Source organism: Perissodus microlepis, chromosome 15, assembly GCF_051167445.1.
Source record: "Perissodus microlepis isolate ML-2025 ecotype Zambia chromosome 15, ASM5116744v1, whole genome shotgun sequence".
Classification (NCBI taxonomy): Eukaryota; Metazoa; Chordata; class Actinopteri; order Cichliformes; family Cichlidae; genus Perissodus; species Perissodus microlepis.
In genome coordinates this window covers 12,719,974-12,741,745 of record NC_140475.1, presented here as the reverse complement: position 1 = coordinate 12,741,745, position 21,772 = coordinate 12,719,974, and the positions used below count along the sequence as shown (strand labels likewise).

The following is a 21,772-nucleotide window of genomic DNA, read 5'->3' as shown; positions in this document are numbered from 1 at the left end:
TATTTTTGCTTTCCCCCAGAAGAAAGTGAGCTGACCCAATAAAGTTACAGTTAAAATCTCTGGCATGTGTAGCATGACTTTAAATATTGTTTAAATCTGTTTACCAGTAGAGTACCTCTAGGATCATTTTTGATAGTTCAACAATAATACATTAACTTCTATTTAAATTTGTATATGTGGATCGCTTGTATATATGTGTATATTATTAGGCTTGTGTCATGTGTTTCCCTAATGTGAGAAAAATCCCCCTGTCTGGTCTCCTTTCCTGAGGCAGGACCCCCAGGTCCTGCATTTTAATCTGAGGCCAAACACCGCTTCCTCCTGATATCCGCCACACATGCTCTCATACTAGCTTAACGCACAATAACTCTGTGTATATATACATGTAACACACACGCACTGTGGCCCTGCACATTACTCTCTCTTCTGTTTCAGAGCTTTATACTTTGTCACATTTTTAAGTATAATTTTCCTGTGAAAGATCGCTCAACAAATCTCGCTTCTTTTCATTTATCTGCCTTTTCTTGATGAAAATCCAAACATACTGAAAATCCCTCCTATCATAAATACTTTTCCAGAGTTCTGCTCAAGCCCCTGGTGCCACCCAGCTCTATCATTAGCTGCGGCTGCGGCTGTTGCTGTTGACGTTGTTGTTCTTGACGTAAATGCTTGAGTTATTTCTGTGTCGCTGTTGTTGTTGTTTTGTCTGCTGGAATGGCGAAGACACTCCTTTGCTTTCCTGGACGCTCCCTGCAGCTTCTCTGGCCAACTTTGAGGGATTCCTACTCTTATACAAGTTCTATCTGCTGCTTAAGTCAGATTTTTGGCTGGGATGAGGCAGAAATTCCTGAACTTGTTCTGGCACCGAGAATGGACTGCTGCAGCCTGAGGGAATACCGTCCGAGAATCAGAAAGACTCATAAATCAGGAAGTGGGGGGGGAAATCACCGCATCACTTTAGATAATCGGGATCGCAGATTCTGCTTTCCTGTTTCACAAAATTTGTCCTAACACAACAAATGCTAGAATTTCCATACATCTGTTCATGATTTATAGACCGTGTTGATGCGTGAGACAGGCAGGCAGTAACAGGACAACTTCTCACATCACAGGTGGTGTGTTAAGAACAGTCAGTCTGTGTCACTTCAAAATACTTAACTGGGCTGCATGTGGGTCAATTGTTGCAAAATCATGCAGTTCAGCTAAGCTTGGTTCAAATTGTCGCAACTTTATTTTGTATACCTTTCAATTATAGTTCACATGTGTGAGAACGTTCAGAAATTTTCAGTAACGTTCAGTAATCTCTTCCCCATGTTCATGTTGCAGGGGACAACATCAAGCCTTCTATTTGCTTTTAGTCCACTTGTAGTGCATGTAATATTGACCGTGTAGGTAGCATGCAGGCAAACAGTCCAGGTCGATACCAAAAGAGTTACTGCATTTGCCAGAAAAGCAGCAACAGAAAACTGCATGGATCAGATGGCTGTAGCTGTGTACAAGCTGCTGAATGTTGACTGAGATGAATCTGATATCCCTGTGTCAGTGGTGTTCCTGCATCATCATCATCATCATCCTGCAACATCATAATGTTGGTCCAGGATCAACATTGCAGCTGACCAATCATGTTGTTGTGATGTCATAGCAACCTCAATGCGGGGAAACGAGAAACAAAAGCTCTTGTTTATATAAAACGCTGTTCAAGGACAAATACTCTGCATTTTGAGTGTTTTTCTTTTTCATGTGATTTGTACAACTTAATAAATATATTCTCAAGTTAGGTTTGCTTTTACCCAAATTTAGTTTGGCTCACTGGTGGTAGTTTTTAATATCATTAGCCAGCTTCTTGGCTAATGCTAATATGATTGTTACAATGGTGATCCTGGACCAACATCACGTTGATGCTGTAGGAACAGGAACAACACCGACACCGGCGATATCATGCGCTGACTGTTAAGTTCAACTGTAATGTAACCACTTTGAGTTTCTGTTTGTTGTTTCTTAACATTAAGCATAACACACTAGCATTGTGTTATGCTCCTCCACACTAGCATTAGCTAGTGTGGAGGAGCTGGCACTGTAGGTGGATTTGGTTTGTTATCTTGATTTAAGGCGGGTTCTGCTTTTTCTGGTGTCTTTGCTGAGCTAAACTAATCATCTGCTGGGTGCAGCTTTATTTTTCATGATTAGATTGGAAGGGATCTTATTGTTACTGAGCTACATTAGATTTCCAAGATTGCCCCCTTAAGGTCTGTTAAAACAGAATTTCCCAATATAGTATTTGTTGCCTACATATCTACTCCTTGATAGATACTGACGTTTCTTGGAGCCATTACTTTAACTTCCCTGTGAACATTAAATTATCCTCGCTACTGATTGCTTAGGTCCACTTCCAACAAGTTCACAACTCTATATGCTTATTGGACCTATTGAACAGCTGCTATTACATGGAGAGGTTAAACAAGATTTGAATCAATATAAACATTAACATAACATCTGGAACAACTTAAAACAGCGAACAAAGGCATCAGATGTTTTACAAATGCCTCCAAATTACCTTTGTTTACATTCATGTGACAAAGCCCCTGAACAGCAAAGGGAAGTCAGGAGAGCTCAACCAACTTTTAGACACACGTTGCCTGTTTCCTTTATTTCCAGCTGTGAGCAAACATTTTTCAATCCATGGAAATGATGTTTCCCTTACTTTGACCACCAGTTTGTTATTCGAGCTGTGATGACAAAGGTCTCCTATGAAGACATGTTTTAAGTGATAGTGATGCTGCTTCTGTTGGATATTAATTTCGAAGATATGTTGGATACAAAATAGATGATGAGAGAGAGATGTTTTTTTTTTTTTTTTATCCTTTCGGGTGAAAAGGGACAACGCTGTCTTTTTAAAGGGTTAATGAATAGCTCTGGCGGCAAGAACAAAGGCTTTAAGTGTTTATGACAGTCTGTGAGTGGAAGAAAAGACTGTGTATATGTGTCTGCTGATGATCCATCTCAGTAATGACAAAGACAGACAGGGTCACACAGGGAGGGGGAAACTGTATATGAATGACCTCTCCACCCACTAACTCCTGTCATTAATCACGGTCGTTCCCGTCCTCTGAATCTGTTTCCCGCTGTATTCTCACTTTACATTTCCTCGTTACCACAGAAACATTCACCCCCCACTTTAAAATGTGAACAGCTGAGAAAATGAAGAAGCTGTCAGGCTATCAGAGTTGGAGATTGGACCTGGTTTCACACACATGCAAGCACAAATTCAGTCACCCACTGCCCACTGAAATAACAGCCATCAAATTGGTTCTCCGCCTCTCTCCGCCTGCAGTCCTTCCTCCTCCCTCCAGGACATGCAAAAAAGGTTTTGGAATTTTTTCCTTTTTTTAAAATTTCTGATTACACACTCACACAGTAAAACATTTTCAAGTGCCTCTGGTCTTTTAAGTCATGAGTTTACAGTGCTGTTATGATAGTGTGTGTGCGTGTGTGTGTGGCAGTAAAAGCTGATAAGAGTGTGTACGAACCCTGTGCCCTCCTCCAGCGTTTGCACTGCCCAAGTGTTATGAGGAATGGAACGGTTTATTGACAATAAGCATTTTCTTCCCTCGTTTCCTCCCCCTTTCTTGCTCTCTCACTGTCTTTCCACATGCCGCTCAACCATGGAGATGGATACCTCAAGGTTGCTATAGTGACCACTACAGCACAATGGCCCGAATTATCTTGGCAACCCCAAAAACCTTAATACTAACATCTCCTCTTAAAAGCGATGTCTACATTCCAGTGATAATCACACTTATTATAAAAGTTATGCTGTTATTTTTTTTAGTTAACATTACGCAAGGGAGGAGCATAAAGTGGGGCATCAGATAAGGAACATTGTGGCTGTAGGTTTCTGTCATCAGCAAGTCGTGCTTAGCTGAACTGAGGAGTTTCGACGTTCCTGCTGCATGTTTGCCAAGCTGGAAGTGCTCGTCATGGACTGTGTGTGTGAGGGGTGAAAGGTAGCAGAGAGTGGGAGTGGCAGGTGGATAGTTTTGGATTTAGAGTGGAGCTTCAGGGGCTTCGTGGGTCAACGATCCCTCAAGTCATTAGAGAGAGGGGTCGTGCTTCTTTAGGTCTGGCCCTTGTGTGTTTGTGTTTGCGTGTGAGAATGAAAAGCAGAGAGAGAGAAAAGTCCAAGGGGGTCTCTATTCTAGTATTTGTGACGAGATGAGGTTGGCCGTTAGCAGGACCCCGTGCTGCTGGGACCAGTCCTTATCATTTAAGAGGGACAACAAATAGGCAACATATTTGCTTTAGTGTGTGAAACTGATGGTCCATTGTCTCACGTGTGCCATCCTGATGGGACACACGGCATGTCCTGATTTATAAGCGTCCTGTGAACTTATACACGGTGCACCTCTGGAGCAGCAGTTCCCAAGCTAAGTGTTGTGACATCCACAAGGGTTGCATGATGAATCTGTGGGATCCTAAGGGGGCAAGAAAAAGGACTAAATTCTGCTTTTAAAAAGTTGTTTGTTATGCAAAACCTTTATTAAACTTAAGATTAAAGATCTTTTAAACGTAGATGATGGGAAAACAAATCAGTTCCCATAAGTCTTTAAACCTGCTGGTCACAACCTCCAACACAAATGTGTATGGAAACATTCTTACACAGAGCAAAAAAACCAAAGTTTGTAAATTATTGTCAGACTTACAAAATGTGTGCAGCAGCCTGTTTAGCTCTTCTTAACATGCCTATGTTAACAAATCAGAATCATTCTAAACGAACAGGCTTTGCAGTCGGTGTACAATACATACTATCTGAATACTGCTGAACCCAATTTCCTTACCCACATAAGAAAACACGTTCCCGTTCAGACGAGGTGGAGAAAGTGGTCACAATGTTGCAGGAGAGAACACTATTGTGTCCATGTGGAAGACAGCTTGAAGCCCTGACAGAAACAGCAAAGCAGTTCACAGTCGTGCAGCAACTGTGCACTGGATGGAGCAGGCTGTTGGAGATTAACCAATTGGATGTGTACGAGGATATCGACAGAGCCATAAGTAAGGAGATCAACCGATTCCCAGTTTGCAGCCGACTCTGACTTAGTGTTAGTTTAGGCACACCACCATGTTCCTTTTAGATACGGCTGTGTATTAAACCTCAACACTTGTCATCTAATGATTAATGAGGTTTTAATAGTCTGAAGCAGGATTTACTCTCAATTTTTCATGTGTGTTTCTTCGAGTGTCCCTCTAAATTAGATGAGAGAATGATAAATGTTTAAGTGCCTGGAAGGAAGAGGGGGTTATTTTCACTTCACAAAAACATTTGTGTATGTCCACAGAAACACAACTACAGCTTTTATCCTTAACCAAATATTCCAGCATTTTGAAATAGATTTTTATTAAAAACATCCTTTTTCAGCCATTGTGTTAAAGCAACATTAAAAGGATATTCCAGCCATTAAAAATGACAATGCTATACAGTTGAGGAGACTTAATGTGAATGATTAAAATTAATGATATCATTTGCTTTAGCCCCTAATCATTACTCAGTCCAAAAAAGTCTAAGATCCAAAAGAGTTTTTTTTTTTTTAAAGAAGACCCTCCCACCTACTAACTACTACACACCTGCAGTTTGATATGAAGGCTTTCTGTTATACCCAAAACATATTCATCCTAACGATCTTAAAGTTTTAGAAACTTTAGACTGCTTCACAGCCCGCAGACGACATGATAGAGTGGAAAAGTATAAAATCAAGTTTAACATGGCATCCACTGTCCACATCCTTCCTCTTCTGAGATTTTGTGTGCTCGTTCCCTCCAGCCTTTCTCTAATCTGGGCACAATGAGCCGTGCGGTGGACGAGGAGCTTTTGTCTGAGCCGGCTCGCAGCCTATTGATCAGTCGTAACCCCCTCCCCCCTCCTTGTAAAGTGCGTATATGAGTGTGATCTGTGGAGCTGTGCACTAACAACAGCAGTTCAGCTGCCCGCTGAGCGTGATGGACACGCGCGCACACACACAAAAAGGGTGCCGCCTGGCCTACAATGCATTGCAGACCATGCTAAAAGTTTTATTTTGCAGTACAAGCGTAAAAGAACGGGGAGAAATAAAGTAGGGGAAAAGATAAAAGAAGGAAAAGGGGAGAGGAGGCACTTAATGTGGAACTCCCAGCTCCTTATAATTTGCTGCAGGAGAGAGAAAGCAAGGGAGAGGAGGAGTCAGGGGGAGGGGAATACCCAGCGGGGAGGGAGCAGGAGAGCAGAGGCCATTCACTCCGACACACACACACAGACTCTCTCATATGCAGGCACACACATGAACTCTTATAGACACACACATGAACAAAATAGATGCATTGCCACAGAATAGAGGGAGGGAGAGAGGCATTCAGAAGGGCAGGCAGAGATCCTCGGCCAGATGAACTAGAAGAAAGAAAAGAAAGAACATCAGCCTGAGGAGTGTGTTCAGGAGAAAATCCAACCTCAGTGTTTGCACCTCTGTGTGTTTTAGTGGAGCGGACTGCATGTTGGATCCATGGAAAAAGATTCACAATGACTGGGAAAAATTTGGAAAACTAGGAGATTAAAAAAAAAATCCAGACTGTGCTGGGAATATACTGTTGGAATAATCTGAATATGTGACCCTTGTTGGAAATCCTTCTTTCATTTCTGAACCCATTTGTCAACTCATTCACTTGCATTTTGTTAAAGGGAGCGCTAAATCAAAATGCCTACTGGTAAGCAGCAGCTCTTTTTTTTATTATTCATGTCTAATCTATTCTAAGTCTAACTTGAAAACACATTTCCCAAGAGTTTATTTTATTATTTTATTTATGAAGTGATGGGACTGGATTTTGCACGGGATTTTCACATCTGCACATCTCTTGACGGGAATTAAAACCACGTTCTTGTTGAAGAATATCTGGGTTATGTTTCTGTTTGGTGAAATGAAATCTGTGGTGAACATTTGTTTGATCAGCAAACTCAAAAAGTATAACAGCAGCCCTTTTCAAGTGGCAACTGGTCAAACATCAGACAGCGAGATATGATTACAAGGTATGCTTACTGGCCTCTGAAGGCTTGCTTGTTTATGCTCTTGGGTCTTTTGCTGGGTGTGTGTAATATTTGTCCACAGCTGACAGCGCTGCGTGAAGTGTATTTGGAGCGTTGGTCTCTTGTCAGCGCTGTTCAGTTAACGCCGTCTTCTGCTTGTTGTCCTCACCTCTGGCTTTGAGTGAAGCATGTTTGTTTTCTCGCAGACTTGTTGAGTTAAACTTCTTGTGATGCTGAGGTGATGGTGTGTGCGCACACACACACACACACACACACACACACACAGCCTTTGGTGTTCTTTCACAGTGGTTAGAAATTGTATTTACTTGTTGGCAGTTACAAATAGAGATCTGCTGCTGCAGAACATTACAAAACTTTATTTACCAAAGTAGATTTTCACCGGTAGCTACATTCAAAGCATCAGTTCAAATCCACATGTAAATTACCTTTTAAATCATTTTCTACTTTGCTTGTATATCCTCATGTCTCTGAAAGCCAACACATGTCTCAGTGTCCTCTGACCCGGGTGTAGGTTGGACTGAGTGTTGAGATGCCATTCTACAGCCTGTGACCCAAATTAGAGCCTTGAAGACAGCAGTTGGGGGTGAGGCTACAAATGGGCAAAAGGAAGAGGAGGGGGAATAATTACTGTTTAGAGCAAACTCTTTGGTTTAGAGGTGCAGGAGACAATGGACCCCTCCGTCGTCCTCCTTGCACCCTGCTTGTCCAGTCATCTGGTCAGACATCTGCCCCCCTCCAATCATGAGCACTTAGCGCAAGGCGCTACAGGCACACAGCGGCTGGACGGGTGGAGGTTCGGGGCAATTTAAACAAATGAGATCTCACGGGTCATGTAGAAAGAGATTGCGAACTGATGAATCTTTGCAGAAAGCAGGCTGAAATCCAGCTAGGTCAGAGAATGAGGCTAGTGTGTCACTCTCATAGGGAGTTGAAGGGCGTGTGCGGCAAAGGGTCGCGTGAGTGTCCCAGGAGTGGGTGCGACACTGAGTGTCTGAAAATAGGGATGGGTTGTTGGGGAATGCTTTTCCCACAGCTAAACACCGGTGCTGTCAACTAAAAGCACACTGCACATTCCTCAAGTCCGCAGTGTCGGTAACAGAGAGTCTCGGCTTTTAACTCGCATCTTGTAAAAATGGAGATAAAATGTGTTAATCTGTGTACATAATGTGTGTAAATGAACCTATGTGTGGTGGCTGTTTTAATCATTGAAAGGGTTTTATGTACTTACGTGAAAGAAGAAGGCATTTGTTTGTAATTATCCTGCCAGCTGTGTGTGTTGACTTTAACCATTGTCGTGAGGCCATTAAACCCCAGGGGTCTGCCGAGTCACAGATCGAGTTCAAGCTTCAGGCTTTACCAGCGATAACGTGCAAAGTGATGTTTTAAATCTGGCTGGCGGATGTGCACAGAAACACATTGAAGAAAGAAGGCTTCATTTTCCTCCATCAATCCTCCAAAGTGTCTGCATTATAACACATGTCCTGGTCATTGTTGGTCCATTGGGAAGCTGTTCAGTGGAAACCCCACCCCATGTCTCAAATCCCATCTTTCGCCTCACTCTGTCTCTCCCACCTCTGCAATCCCCCACCCCTTTTCTTCCTCTGCTCTCTACATTTGTTTGACTGCAGTGTGAAATCCAGGCTGACACTTTAAGGTCCTTAGCGTCAGTTGAAATCAAGTCTACGTCTCTATCAGAAACAGAGGTTGACCTTAAGTGGACGCAGCGGAAGATCGGGAACCTCTCCATAGCCTGTAAAAAAAAAAAAAAAAAAAAAAAAAAAAAAAAAAAAAAAAAAAAAAGATGAAAGAATTTGGTAGATTGGTTTTAAAATGGAGAGAAAATGTGTTGGTTAAAGTGCCACAAAAGGCGGGATTCAACATGGGAGCGAGAGTGGGAAATGGAAAAGAGAAAAAGCAGTGGAGTGGGTGTTTTTCGACCTTTGGCCTCTCTTCTCATCTTTTCTTCCTACTTTCATTCCTCTGGGATCTCTCCTCCTCGTTTCTCACTCTGTTGCAGTCGCACAAGTCTGATTGCTTGACGACTTTACAAAGATGCTGCCAAAGTGAAGACCACTGGGCTGCTTTACTTCCATCTTGCTCTTTACATTCTCGTCACTCATCATAGCATATTCTGGATTTAGTTACGTTTTTAAAGTCCTTGGATACCAGAAAAATGCACAGTCAGCAACAGACTGCATGGCATTGAACTCATTTGCCATCTGGTAAGCTTGGTGAAGAATAAACAAGAACACACACGAACAAACAGCTTTGATTGAAGGCTTTTTGAGATGTGCAAAGTGTGTGGTCAAGTCATGTCTGGTGCGCTCACTCCTGTCTTCAAATTCTGGTTCTTTACAGGTAAATATTTTTCCGGTGAACTTGTACAGATTCATTTTAAACCCTCCCACAGCTCCAACAGCACGATGGTTGGAATATAGTCTTGGTTATACAAGAGGAAAGCTGCATTTATCGGAGTATAAGTGCTCTGAGCGTGAAAGGCAAGTGTTATGAACACATGCGCTCCAAAAGCAAATATGTGCCCCGGTGGTCTGCAGCCATGTGCTATATGCATGCTGGTCAATGTGTATTTTTACATAGTAAAGTATATACTTGCAGAAGCATGGTTTGAGCCTGTAGGAATGTAATGTGCAGCTCATATTTACACACAGCGAACTTGGCCGACTTATTTTATGAGCTGCCAAACACATTCAAAGCTTCAATGCATAATAGGAGGAGGGAAGAGAAGAATGACAGGAAGGGAGAAAGAAAATGGCCGGAATTAGGAGAGGGGTAGGATAGTTGTGAGAATTTGGTGAAAATGACCTAAATTGGGGGGGAAAGGAGTGAGCAAACAAATGGAAGCAGGAATGATTCAGAGGGTTGGGAGGGGGATGCAGCCTGAGCTTATTGATATGCCCGGTCTCTCCATGTTGTCACGCTGCAAATTACCATGTTGATGCCTTTTTATCTGTGTTAATCTTTAACCTTTGAATCATCCTCATAAAGCAGGTGGCTTGGAGCAATTTCTTGAGGGTTGTGAAGTGGCTGTCTTTGCTTGTAATGAGTTTTTTTTTCCCATGTCAAGTTGGCTCAAAGGAAGGTGGTTTGATCGGGATACTTTTTGTCAGGAAAGAGGAAAGGGATGAATACTACAAAGCTACTACAAAGCATAATTTGTTTTCAAAACCGTATTCTGTTTTTGGTGAATTTATTTTTGACTTTTTAGAAGTTTAGTTCATTTCCTAAAGAAGTCAGTTTGTACTTTCTGCCTCTGCATTCCCATAAGGGTCTCATTTGTTGAAATATTGCTGCGGACTTGCATGCAGAAATGAATTTGTGAACATCTGTGTGTGTGCATAAACAGATCTTTGAGCACATGTGGCCTAATTCACAGCATACCTGCCTTTTTTTTTGTTTGGCACTTTGTTTCCCCTCCTACGTGAGTCCTCCTCTCACTCTGTAAGATTGCTTTAACTCACACCAAACCAAGCTAGCCATACCAAGTGGGTATTTTCCATATGTCCAGTTTTTTGTTTAAAAAAAAAAATCCCCTCTTTCGTATTCACATGCCTGTGTTTTATTGCTGAGGGATACTCCCTGGAAGTAGCATGGCGGCTTTGTTTCTGGAATCCCCAAACTGCTGCGCTCAGTTAACTACTCGTGTACAAACCCAGTGATTAGGGATACCACTTAACTTAAAATAAACAATGTGAATTGTTTTTCACTCCAAAATCTGAAGATGACATAATACTTTCAACTTGTTTACCCCTTGGAGGTTCACATGTCCTTTACAAAGCACTCGCATAGCTGTTTGTGCCTGCTGAGCTACTTGTAAGGATCCTGAGGGCCATAAAGAGAGAAGGTTGCTAACAGCTGTTTACTGACCTCTCCAGAACAAAGAACACTTCAGGTGACCATAAAGTGTGTTACTGAAGTTGAGTGCCGCATGAGTCATTAAACCTAGCTGGACTGGTAGTGAGGCTTGTCTGGCTAACTTTGTAAATGGAGCAAAACTGGCGCTGTAGCGGGTTATCATGAGCATGTGAATACACTCTGTGTTTTGATGTGTGCTAGTGGCAGTCTTGTGAATGTGACTGATTCCACAAATTTATATTTTAAATGGTCTTAATGCACGTTAATGAGGAGAAGTGGTGTTGACTCCTTTATACTTTGGAGTAAAGTGTTTTTGACCACTTCAGTGCATTTTACGAAGTAGACAACAGGCAGTTATGCTATCCAGATTTACATCTTCCTCAGTATTGCTTGTTAAAAATAATTATTGAGACTGTTGAGTTAGTTATATGGTTGCTTGCCATAAAATATTTAGCAGATATGTAAAAGTAGATTTTATGTTTTATGAAACAATGAGTTAGTGAAGTTTACCTGGTCTTCAACAGCAGAACCGATTAAGATTAAGAAGGTTTCTACTGTAGGTGCTCCCTGCAAAGCTGCTGGTTTAACTTGGAAGTCAGAAGCGAAACAAAGAACAGCAATGGTTGCTGTGTTGTAGTTTATTGTTGGGTTTACTGTGTCAGAAAGGCTCTTCTTTGTTTCGCTTCTGACTTCCAAGTTACTGACTTGGTTCCATCTCCATTGTTGTCATTGTTTTGGTCTCACAGAGTCATAGTTATCCATAACATAAGCTGCTTTTTGCATGCGCTGCTACACGCAGACATATTATGTCAAATTCAGTTAATTCTGTCCTGCAGAAACTGAAAAGAAACGGAGAGACTGAGATGGTCCATTTCCCAAGTTTCTGCAGGGTTGAGGTGGAGATTGACCATGAAAACTGTTTTCATGGTCAGTAATTTCTGATAAGTTTAATAGTTTATATGGGGCTCATTCACCACTAAATTGCATGTGAATTGTTTGGATTGTTTTTAATCATTTTATAATACCACCATTGCATTCTTCAAACAGTAAAACACAAAATGCGACTCATTGTTTTTTTACCACTGTTTCTTTTTACTGTGTCTGCACAGTTTTCGGTCTGCTTCCTTTCAGTTGTTGCTGTCTGCCTTACAGATGGGTGTGATGGTCAACATATTAAGAATAGCTGAATTGTAAAGCACCCCTCAGCTTCTTGTGCCAGGGTGCTTTACAAAGTTTAAATGAAAGCCAGAGATTGAAGCCAGGTTGCTCCGGCACTCACTGATTCTCTCTCCCTCTGCTCTGGCAGGAAACTTGGCCCTCACACACTAGCCTAATCCTCATATGCACAGACATTTGACACACACACACACAGAGGAGACACAGTCCCAGCCTACATGCTTAGGACCATAATTAGAGATCATTTACAAGGATCAAGTTGAACATAATCTGGACAGGAGGTAACTAAAGACTGGCCATCATTGCTGTGTGTGTGTGTGTGTGTGTGTGTGTGTGTGTGTGTGTGTGTGTGTGTGTGTGTGTGTGTGTGTGGGGTGGGGGGAGCCATTTCACCCAGGAAACGGACAGGGTGTGCCCCAAACATGAAGCTGGGAGGTGGTAAGGAGAGGCTGGGCAAACACACGATGGGGCAATCTTCTCTGTGATGTTTGGGTTTCACTCCAAGCTTGGCTTCTCTGTATTTGCTCTCTTTGTATGTTTGCGCATGAGTATGCGTCTGTGTGTATGAGTGTAGGTTGCACGTGTGCGCACACTGCCTGACCATATCTAGCTGCAATGGCTGGTGTAAGGACCATTAAGTTATGAGCTTAGTTAGTCTTATCTTTGGAGTGATAAACCTAATGCATTTTGTGTGAAACATGCACACACATTATAAATACACATACATTAGCAGCTGTGATAAGAAACGATGTATCACAGATTTGTCAAAGTGCAAAGAAAACTGTCTGTTACCTATTAATGGCGAGATGTGTTATACAACCCTTTGGCCATTGTGTATGGTAACTTGAAAGCAGGGCGCTGTTTATAAAAAAGCCAAGGCCCTTTGGTTTATCCGTGTAGTGTTTTTGCCCAGCAAATTCTTTTTCTACTATCTGATGTTTTCGTTAGGGGAGGGGGGAAAAAAGTCAGGTTTGGCACTGCAGAAATTTGCATGGACACACATGCACAGGGATTGGTTCCAAACTTGTCTGAGGGAAGTGCAGTTTCATGCTCCTTCAGTTTTTGGGCGCTCCAGATCCTTCCTATTTTTCTTGGCACACTAGCGGAGCAAAATTAAAAGTAGAGAAAGATATGATGGAGCTCATCAGATCTCATTGTTGGGTTTTTTTGAGAGGTGGATTCAGAAAACTGGCTTGACAGCGTGAGGAAACGTATGGCTGATAATATCGCAGGGCTTAAGTGATTTTTCTGACTTAAAACTCTTGTTTGTATCTGTTAACAAAGGATCAGATAAACGTGTCACGGGAAAGGTGTGTCGCAAGCATTATGAGACATTATCAGCAGACCTTGCAGTCCCTACAGCTTCACAGGACTCTGTAAGCAAATGTGCTTATTCAGTTGCATTTCCAGGTAAATTCTGAGGAACTTTCAGCCCCAGGAATTTTTTTTTCTTTCAAGGAACTGAAAAATTCCTTCAGACCTGTTTGGGGTGTAAGGTCTGTACACAATGTTGGACGTCTGAAACTGTCGGTGACAGATGATCACACTTCCCATTTGATGTGTGTTTGAAAATCTGAAAGGCAGAAACACTCATTTGCTCCCAATTAGAGATAATTATAAAGAGGTGACGAATAGAGCAGGGCGATATGACCAAAAATATTTATCCGATATACATTTGAAAATTTGCGATAACGATATAATTGACACTAGACAAAATACTTTACAACTCCACAACTTTATTAGTGCAAAAAAAAAAAAAACATCAATGTATTTTCACTTAAACAAGCAGGTGTTTTATGTGAATTAAAGTTATATAAAAATTTAACAGCGCAAATGCAAATTCCTTGCTGACAGTTTAACCAAAAGGCATTTCCAGTGGAAATTAGCCGACATATCTTCAGCATAACCATGTATTATATTTACAAAACTTAAAAAGAGATTATACACACACAATACGGTAATATTATGTTGAAGCACAGTACGTATCACTCCGCGAGGCTCCTGCCTACGATAGCCGTAATGCTCCGACAATCTATCAAGCGTGGGGGTTCGTGGCTTAGCAAAGTCGTACTGAAACATTTGACAGATTTTCGAGCACCGTGTACCACATAAAATCGTATCGAGGTCAGTAAACACAACCAGAATTCATACATAAGGCACACGGGATTATAAGGGGCACTGTCGAGTTTCAGAAAAATCAAAGGATTGATTTTAAGTGCGCGTATTTTCCAAACAACACGGTAATAACGACAGCCCGCTAGCATGCTCTACCAAAAATAGTGCTTTGGTGTGTATGTGACGGATGAAAGCTAAACCAGTCCCACACCACTGAAGTTGCAGCATCAGTTTCATTCATTTCATTTGCTTTCGCCACCATGCTTTTTCCGACGTGTGCGTATGAAAACAAAGGCACTGCGCATGCGCGTTTTACCCATATTCTATGGCAATATTTCATTTTTCTATCGTTGCCCAAAATTATACCGGTATTACCGTGAACGGTATGATATGACCCAGCCCTAGTGACGAATGATATATTTTGAAGCGGATCATAGCTAGGCTATCTCTTTTATTGCCATCCATGCCCAATGTATTTCTTGCAGAGTGTGTGTATGAATGTTATCTAATTCTTGCTAAATGAAACCGACTTTTAGCTCTAGAGCTAAAAGTCCCCACAGAGCTGGATGGCTTTCGGAAGTGCGTACAGACATTTATCTTGCAAATGGAAAATGTGTCCAAAAAATCAGAACTTTGATCCAGTAAAGTTACATACAGGTTCAGTATTGATGTTATAAAAGCTGTTCCAGTGTGATCTTCTTATCACGGGACCAGTCTGACTAGTGTGCAGCCACCAAAGGGGGAAAAAAAAAAAAGCTGTCGCTGTAACTAAAAGCGTCCAAGGTACCTGTGTGAAAGGTGAGAGAGCGGGTTTTTACCAGGATTCTTTGAGCTTGTTCTCAGGTTCACGTTTCATGTTTTTGAACCTGAACCTGTGATCTCTGAGCCTTTGAAGTGAGATGGGCTTAGGGTGAGTAGGTGCTACTGGCAGCAAGCGAGCTACGCTGTCCTGAACGGCGCTGGATATCATTGTTGCCACAACATGGCAGCTGCCGGTTCACTGGTGCTTCTAGCTTTGATGGTGTCAAACCCCCACAGAGCTGTTATAAGGCTCTCGCACGTTGTTCTTCCCTTTGCTTCATCACATTTGCTCTCTGTTGTTGCCATCAAAGCCTTTCTGTGAAGCAAGACCTTGGAAAACGTCGAGGGAAACTTGGAAGGCTTCTGTCTGATACGCTGCATTTGTGGTTTCACTTCAGCTGCCCTGACTGTGGGGCCTTGGGAGCTGGTAATCATATCTTTAACGGATCTCTCCGCAAACACAAGGTCTTGAGCCAGTTTGGCATGTGCTGGATGCCAAGTAGGTACACGCAAACACACAAACTTGCCTGCCTTCCACGGAAATAGGGGTTTCATTCATAACTGTAAGTGGCGTGCTTTCAGCATCACACTGGTAATCTTTTTGTATTCTTGCAAAAATGTCTACTCACACAAACATAAAATCCTCGTCTATGCAAATAAATAAGAATTCAAAGGGTTGAGTTTCCCGTGGTTGTGTATGTTTTCTCATCTGGAATTGGAATTACTGTCAGCTCCTTGTGAGTCAAAGCATTTCTTTGGATACAAGTGGGGGCAAATCAGTGAAGGTTGGTGATGGGTGGTCAGTTGGCCCGTGGTCAGTAGGAATGTAAGGAATCGGGATGCTAAACGGAGACTGTGAAGAGTATAAAAGTCGTAGTGTTAAGTGTTTAAAGAGGGCAGCGCAGCCTTTCAACTGAGTGAATATAATCAGAATTTTAGTTTACGTCAGCGATTGAGTTTTTTTCCCCATGAATATTAATTTAGACAGTTTTTTTTGAACTTCTTCTGTATAGTGTCTATTATGTCCATCCTTGCAGCTTAAAGTTTCCGATTGAGATTCTTCTTTTAAAATCTTTGTCCAAAAAGAGGACGTTGTATGCTGGAAAGAAGTGAAGACCTCAGAGTGTGCTATCTTGGTTTATGAAAATAAAATCTGATTATTTTGTGTGACTTATGCTGGGGCATGTTGTACGACCTGTTCAATGCTGTGGCTGTGTTACCATAGATTACTTAAGACGGATGATGATACACAAATGAGGACGTGCAGTTTTGAACTGTATTATTAAACACCAAGACAAAGTGCAGTGGTTTATGTAATGTATGCCTAGCTTTTACATCTTTGGTTCTCTTCTTTCACTTTAGTGCTTCCAGGGTAAATGGAAAGTCACCCAAAATGTAATTTCGATCAGGCATTCAACCCATTTGCACCACAATTTTTGGCCAACTCACTGACAATGCAATGCCATAAAACTTAAACCATGGCATTTTCAGTATTTTTTTCTAACCAGACTCCATGGAGCCCTCAGCAGTCTTCCAAGCCAGGGGCTTGATTGTAATAAATGAGGAAGTGTGTGTGTACGATCTACTGTTGTTGTCCTTGTTGTATTTCTTTTTTTTTTCTTTTTCCTTTGAGGGCATTATTATTATTATTATTATTATTATTATTATTATTATTATTATTATTATGGCAAAGCCAATATCTAGGACATGAACACAGAGCAATATGAATGTAATCTTAGCACTAGTGAATTAAGAAGAATCTCTTCCTTTGCTTGATTTTCCTTCCAGACGATTACAGCTACCTACCTGATGCATTGCCTCCTCTTCCTGAGGTCCCGGACACCGGGTCAGTCCTGAGCTCCGTTGACATCCCAGCTCGCTGCCTCCGCAACCCAGCCTTCCGCCACGCTTCTTCTCGCTACTGCTCCGCCCTCAGCATGGACTCCTCTCCCGACAGCGCCGAAAGGCCCATCAGCTACAGCTCCACATCCTCCTCTGCCTCCTCCAGGGACAGTCACTGCTCGTTGGGCAGCCGCACAACTCTTGTCGCTGCCCCGCACTGTAACCCCATGACCGCAGACCGGGACTCTGGGGCGATTCGGTTGGAGCTGGTCCCTGCGAGGCAACTGGAATGCAGAGAGGAAGATGACAGAAATGATGGAGCAACGGACACAGGGACAGGGCAAGGAAGATACAGCAGTGGACAGACTCCAACTGAAAATTCAGAGCCTGAGCTGAGCCCAGAAGGAGGGGAGCGGGCGAATCAGGGACAGGGACCAAGAACATATGTGGACCGGGTGGTGCAGGAAATACTGGACACGGAGAGAACCTACGTACAGGACCTACGTAGCATTGTAGAGGTAAGGGACTAGAATTCCAAATAATATATAACGTGGCTACACAACATGACGTGAAGGAAATTGGAAACAGAAGGATCCTGCACATGCACAGAAACTTCAAAGCTTCAGAGTATTAGCATATTTGGCAGAACATCAAACAAAGAGAGAGATGTGGAAGAAAAGTTAGAAAGACTACAACTATTTTTTTTGGGGTGGGGGGGCTGTTAATTGGTGTGTCTTACTAAAATATATATCAATTATATCTAAAATGATTATTATTAGATAGTTTTTACCGATTTCTCCCTTTCCAGACATGTTCAAGCTTACTGTTGCTCAAGGTGGCGAGGTAATTTATGTCTCTGGTCTCAAACCAAGGGATCCAGCCACCTTAATGGATTATAAAGGCGATCTCAGTGGTCCTGAAATGAATAAAGCCAAATAAAGGACAAATTTTACGTAGTTTTACTTAAAAAACACATTTTTTAAGATTTATTTTTGGCGTTGTTAGACTTATTTTTGATAGGAGAGTAGAGAGAGAATAACAGCAAAGCAGAGAATAGGGAATTGAGTGAAAGTGCCTCCTGACACAGGCAATCATCAAATGGATGTCAGTCCAGTGACTGCCTGACCCTGATCTCTTCAGGAAGGCTTTAAATTGCCAGATAATACACATTTAATGCACGTGACGCATACTGCTTGTTGCCTTCTGGAAAACTTTAATGCAATAAGGTCACCTGCACTTGCAGGCAGAGTTTGGGCGAGTTACATGACACCAGCGCCTTTTGTGCTGCACACAGAAGCACACACATACTGTATGCACACACACTCGAGCTAATGCACTCGTTTGTGTGTGTGTCTGTGTGTTTGGCTGGCTTTGAACTGCAAGGATACACCTTGCCTGTAGTCAGTATCTGAGTGGCTTTGTTAAGGATTGGGTGCAGAGCTTTTTATCAAAGGTTGCTCTCTTTGGTCTCTCCTGCCTTTTTGGTTTCTGTATTCAGCTCTATGTAAAACTAAAAAATTCACTGTGTTAAATGTATGTGCTGCATGTTGTATCCTGCAGCTTTATTATAAAGTGGTGGCTTGAAATCTTCATCCACTTTTTCCCACATTGTCCGCCCTTGGCGAGCTTTTTGGTGTTTCACTCCTGATATTCCACCCTCTCCGACTCCTCCTCCTCCTATCAGAGGTGAGGAAATGGGATAGAGGGTGAAAATAGGAAAAGGGATTTAGCTCCAAGATAACAGTATCCTAAGTAGGTTAAGAAAACACTGAACAGGGCTTAGAAGCTGCACTTAATAACCCTCTACTGCTTCTACTACTGCAGCCCGCCGATTGCCATCAGTGGATCAGACCACCCAGCACTCAACAACCACACTTGCATTTCAAGAAAGCTAATTTGTCACTAGCACTTAGGAAAAAACACATGCATTCAGCCTTACTTTACCTTTTTAATGACGGTTTCAGTGAGCGCATCGGGGATGGATTGCACTGATTGTATATGTGTGAAAAGAGCTTTTAACATCACAGTTAACCTACAGTGAAGAGAAAAGCACAGCTAGCAGCCACCACAAGCACAGCAACAACTCATCAGTACTCAGCACTGTCCTGCATCATTAGCCATCTTGCATTTCAATAATCCAATGCTGCTGTATGAGGGTGTGACAGCCTTAACACAAATATTTACCCAGACTCCGCTGGGCTCAACTGTGTTTCATCTTTCTGCAACTTTGCAGGCTTCTTTTCTTTTCTTTAAATGCTCCTTAAGTGTTGTTAAATTGGTGAATATGATGTTTGTTTGCATGAGCCTAAATCCTCATTAGCCAACAATGTCATGATCCGGAAATGATCCGGGAACATCCCTTTTCTGTCGTTTGCCCTCATCAGTGTCCGGAGAAACAGTTTCCCACTGAAGGGCAGAAGGACAACTTTGTTTTTTTTGCGTGTGATTATAGAAAAGGAGTGTGTGCTTGAGGAGATTAATGGTTAACACAATAAAGTTATTAAGCTTGCACATGTGAAGCCTGATGCTTAGCGGGAAGTGAACCCTCAGGTGTGTGTCTGTGAACGCTTCCCGTTGTTGAGCCTGCAGAGGCTTTGGCTGAGTGTGATGAGTGATTGGGTCAGGCCAGGTCAGATCTTTGACCCTGTGGCTAATAAACTATCAGTTTACACATTACTGCCAACATCAACAAAATCTTAACATGACCTCTTTATGTGACCTTAGACATAATCACCGCCTTCCCTTTTAAGCACGATTTCTTTCTGTAACTCAAATCCTTGAACCAAAACGTTGCCCTAAAGCTCTTGCAAAAACCCGTACACTCTTTACATCCAGATCACTTTTTCCAGTTGTTTCTGTTTTTCTATGCCTTTGCCTAACCAAACACAGTTTAATGGATTGCAGCTCAGACTTGAGCTAGTTGAACTAATAATGAATAAATGCATAAAACAATACTTGGAACAGAAACTCTTAGCAACCGACTGCAAATTAGGCCGACGGGAGAGAACATTAAAAAAAAAAAACCAACCTCTCCCTCCCTGTCTTTGGTCTCTTGAAAACACACAAGTATTGTCTGCACTGAAATGGCGAGTTGTGTTTGTGCATGTCGAAGGCAGCCTAGCGCTTTTCTCAGTGTTGTAAGATTTTCCCAGTTTCAGACAGTAATGTGGTTTAAAAGCACTTTTTCTATTTCTATGTGCTCGTAGCTTGAAGGGACAGTTCACCCCAAAAACAACTTAATATATTTTTCCCCTTCAATTCAATCTATATTGTTTTAGCGGCCTTCTTTGAGATGTTGTTTGTAGAAATGTCTGCCATCTCCTGGATTTAATGGAGACGGATTAAACTGTTACTCAAAGCACCAAAGAAAATAAATAAAATGAAATGCGTGTCTTTTGCCCAACAGCCAAAGGAAACATGGAGCACCATTAAAGATTAAATCCTGTAACTCAGTCACAAGCAAGAGGCTCTTTTAGATAAATTTTGTGTTTTTCAAATACATTTTTTCTCGAATTTGGAGATGTCATTTCACTGTATACAAAAGAAGACACACATTGCCAAAGCTGGGCAGGTCAAAAGGAAAATGCATAAATTTGATTTGGGGTTGAACTGTCGCTTTTCTAGATGAAATCTTTTGTGTTTATTTGCACTGCACTTCTCAGTAACTGCAGCAGTGTTGTGTTGGTTTTTAGTTGCCTGCAGAACGGGCAAGATCAGTTGATCTATTTGTTCCGTTCTTTTGAAATGTATAAAAAAGCAGTGAAAAGTCCCCGTGCAAAACACACAGCTCCATTCAATGCTGCTGCTCCCAGCTACCGGTCGCCGCTCACCTTTCTCTTTCTTTCTTCAGGCCAGATGGATATCTGGCAGTGCTGTTGTTTAATAGCAGTCATATGAGCACTCATCACTAATGTCACTGATGGAGGCGGTGATGAGCGCCACAGAGTTAAAGCTTCCTGAGGTGACTTTTTTTTTTTTATGTGTTAAAACTGTTCTTCCCAGCAACAGCCAGACAGTTTCAGGGCTAAAAGCTGTTGACCTGCTTTATCCTCTTATCAAAGTGTTGACACGAATCAGCAACAGAGGAAATTGGCTTTTAGTTGAACATAGTACACCAGGGTTAAGTGTTTTTACTATATTACTGCAGTTTAAATTGTTTAAAAGTAAGTTTTCTGTTTTGTTTTTTGGATTAAGGCATTAAAAGAACTGATTATGAAGAACCCCCAGTTAACCAATCACTCATTGGCTCATAACGGTGTGCCTTTATTCTGCAAAAGTAACATAGTTCATAAAATTTTTCCTAAACATATTTTTTGATAACCTAAGAATGATATTTAAAAACAAATCAGATTTGTTTCAGCCATGGATTTAATATTGGTTTTCCTAGCAGGTGTAGTTGTTCCCCAACAACCCTTTTTATTTATTTATTTTTTTGGAAAGGCTTCTTAAAATGATGAAACAAAACCTATAACTTATCAGATCCACTCTAAAGATAAAGATCAGAGAGTCTGAGTGTGTCTGGATGTTGTCAGTATGATTCTGTTTCCAGAGTCAGCTGTCCAGGGGAGGTTGAAAGCTTCCGGTGTCTGCAAGAGTTTATGTGGGTGGGCTGCTGTATGTGTGCCGAGGCTGGTCCCAATCAAGACGCCAACCTCCTAACAGACTGTTGCTTCTTTCTCTCTGCAGGACTACTTGGAGTGCATAAGTAACCAGTCTCGACTGGCCTTGAGCTCTGAGGATAAAAAGTCACTATTTGGCAACATCCAGGACATCTACCACTTTAACAGGTACAACACAGAGCGACAGACATAAGTCAGGAAAATATAATATAATGAATAAGAGTGTGTGGCATAAAGCAAAGACACTCAGATTTCCTATATTTGTTGGTTTCTGAATTTT

At 41.8% G+C, this 21,772-nt stretch overlaps 1 protein-coding gene across 3 annotated transcripts in view; it reads left to right on the top strand.

The window, feature by feature from the left end:
• The window catches only part of LOC146371845 (pleckstrin homology domain-containing family G member 1), a 61,026-nt gene that overhangs the window by 20,346 nt on the left and 18,908 nt on the right, over positions 1-21,772 (top strand). For 2 of the 3 annotated variants that reach the window (XM_084952818.1, XM_084952820.1), the window contains exons 2-3: positions 16,820-17,391; positions 21,560-21,660. In XM_084952818.1, the coding sequence (XP_084808944.1) occupies positions 16,820-17,391; positions 21,560-21,660 (673 nt within the window). Of the gene's footprint in view, positions 1-6,260; positions 6,730-16,819; positions 17,392-21,559; positions 21,661-21,772 lie in introns of those variants that run through there. The other variant, XM_084952819.1, reaches the window with a different exon arrangement.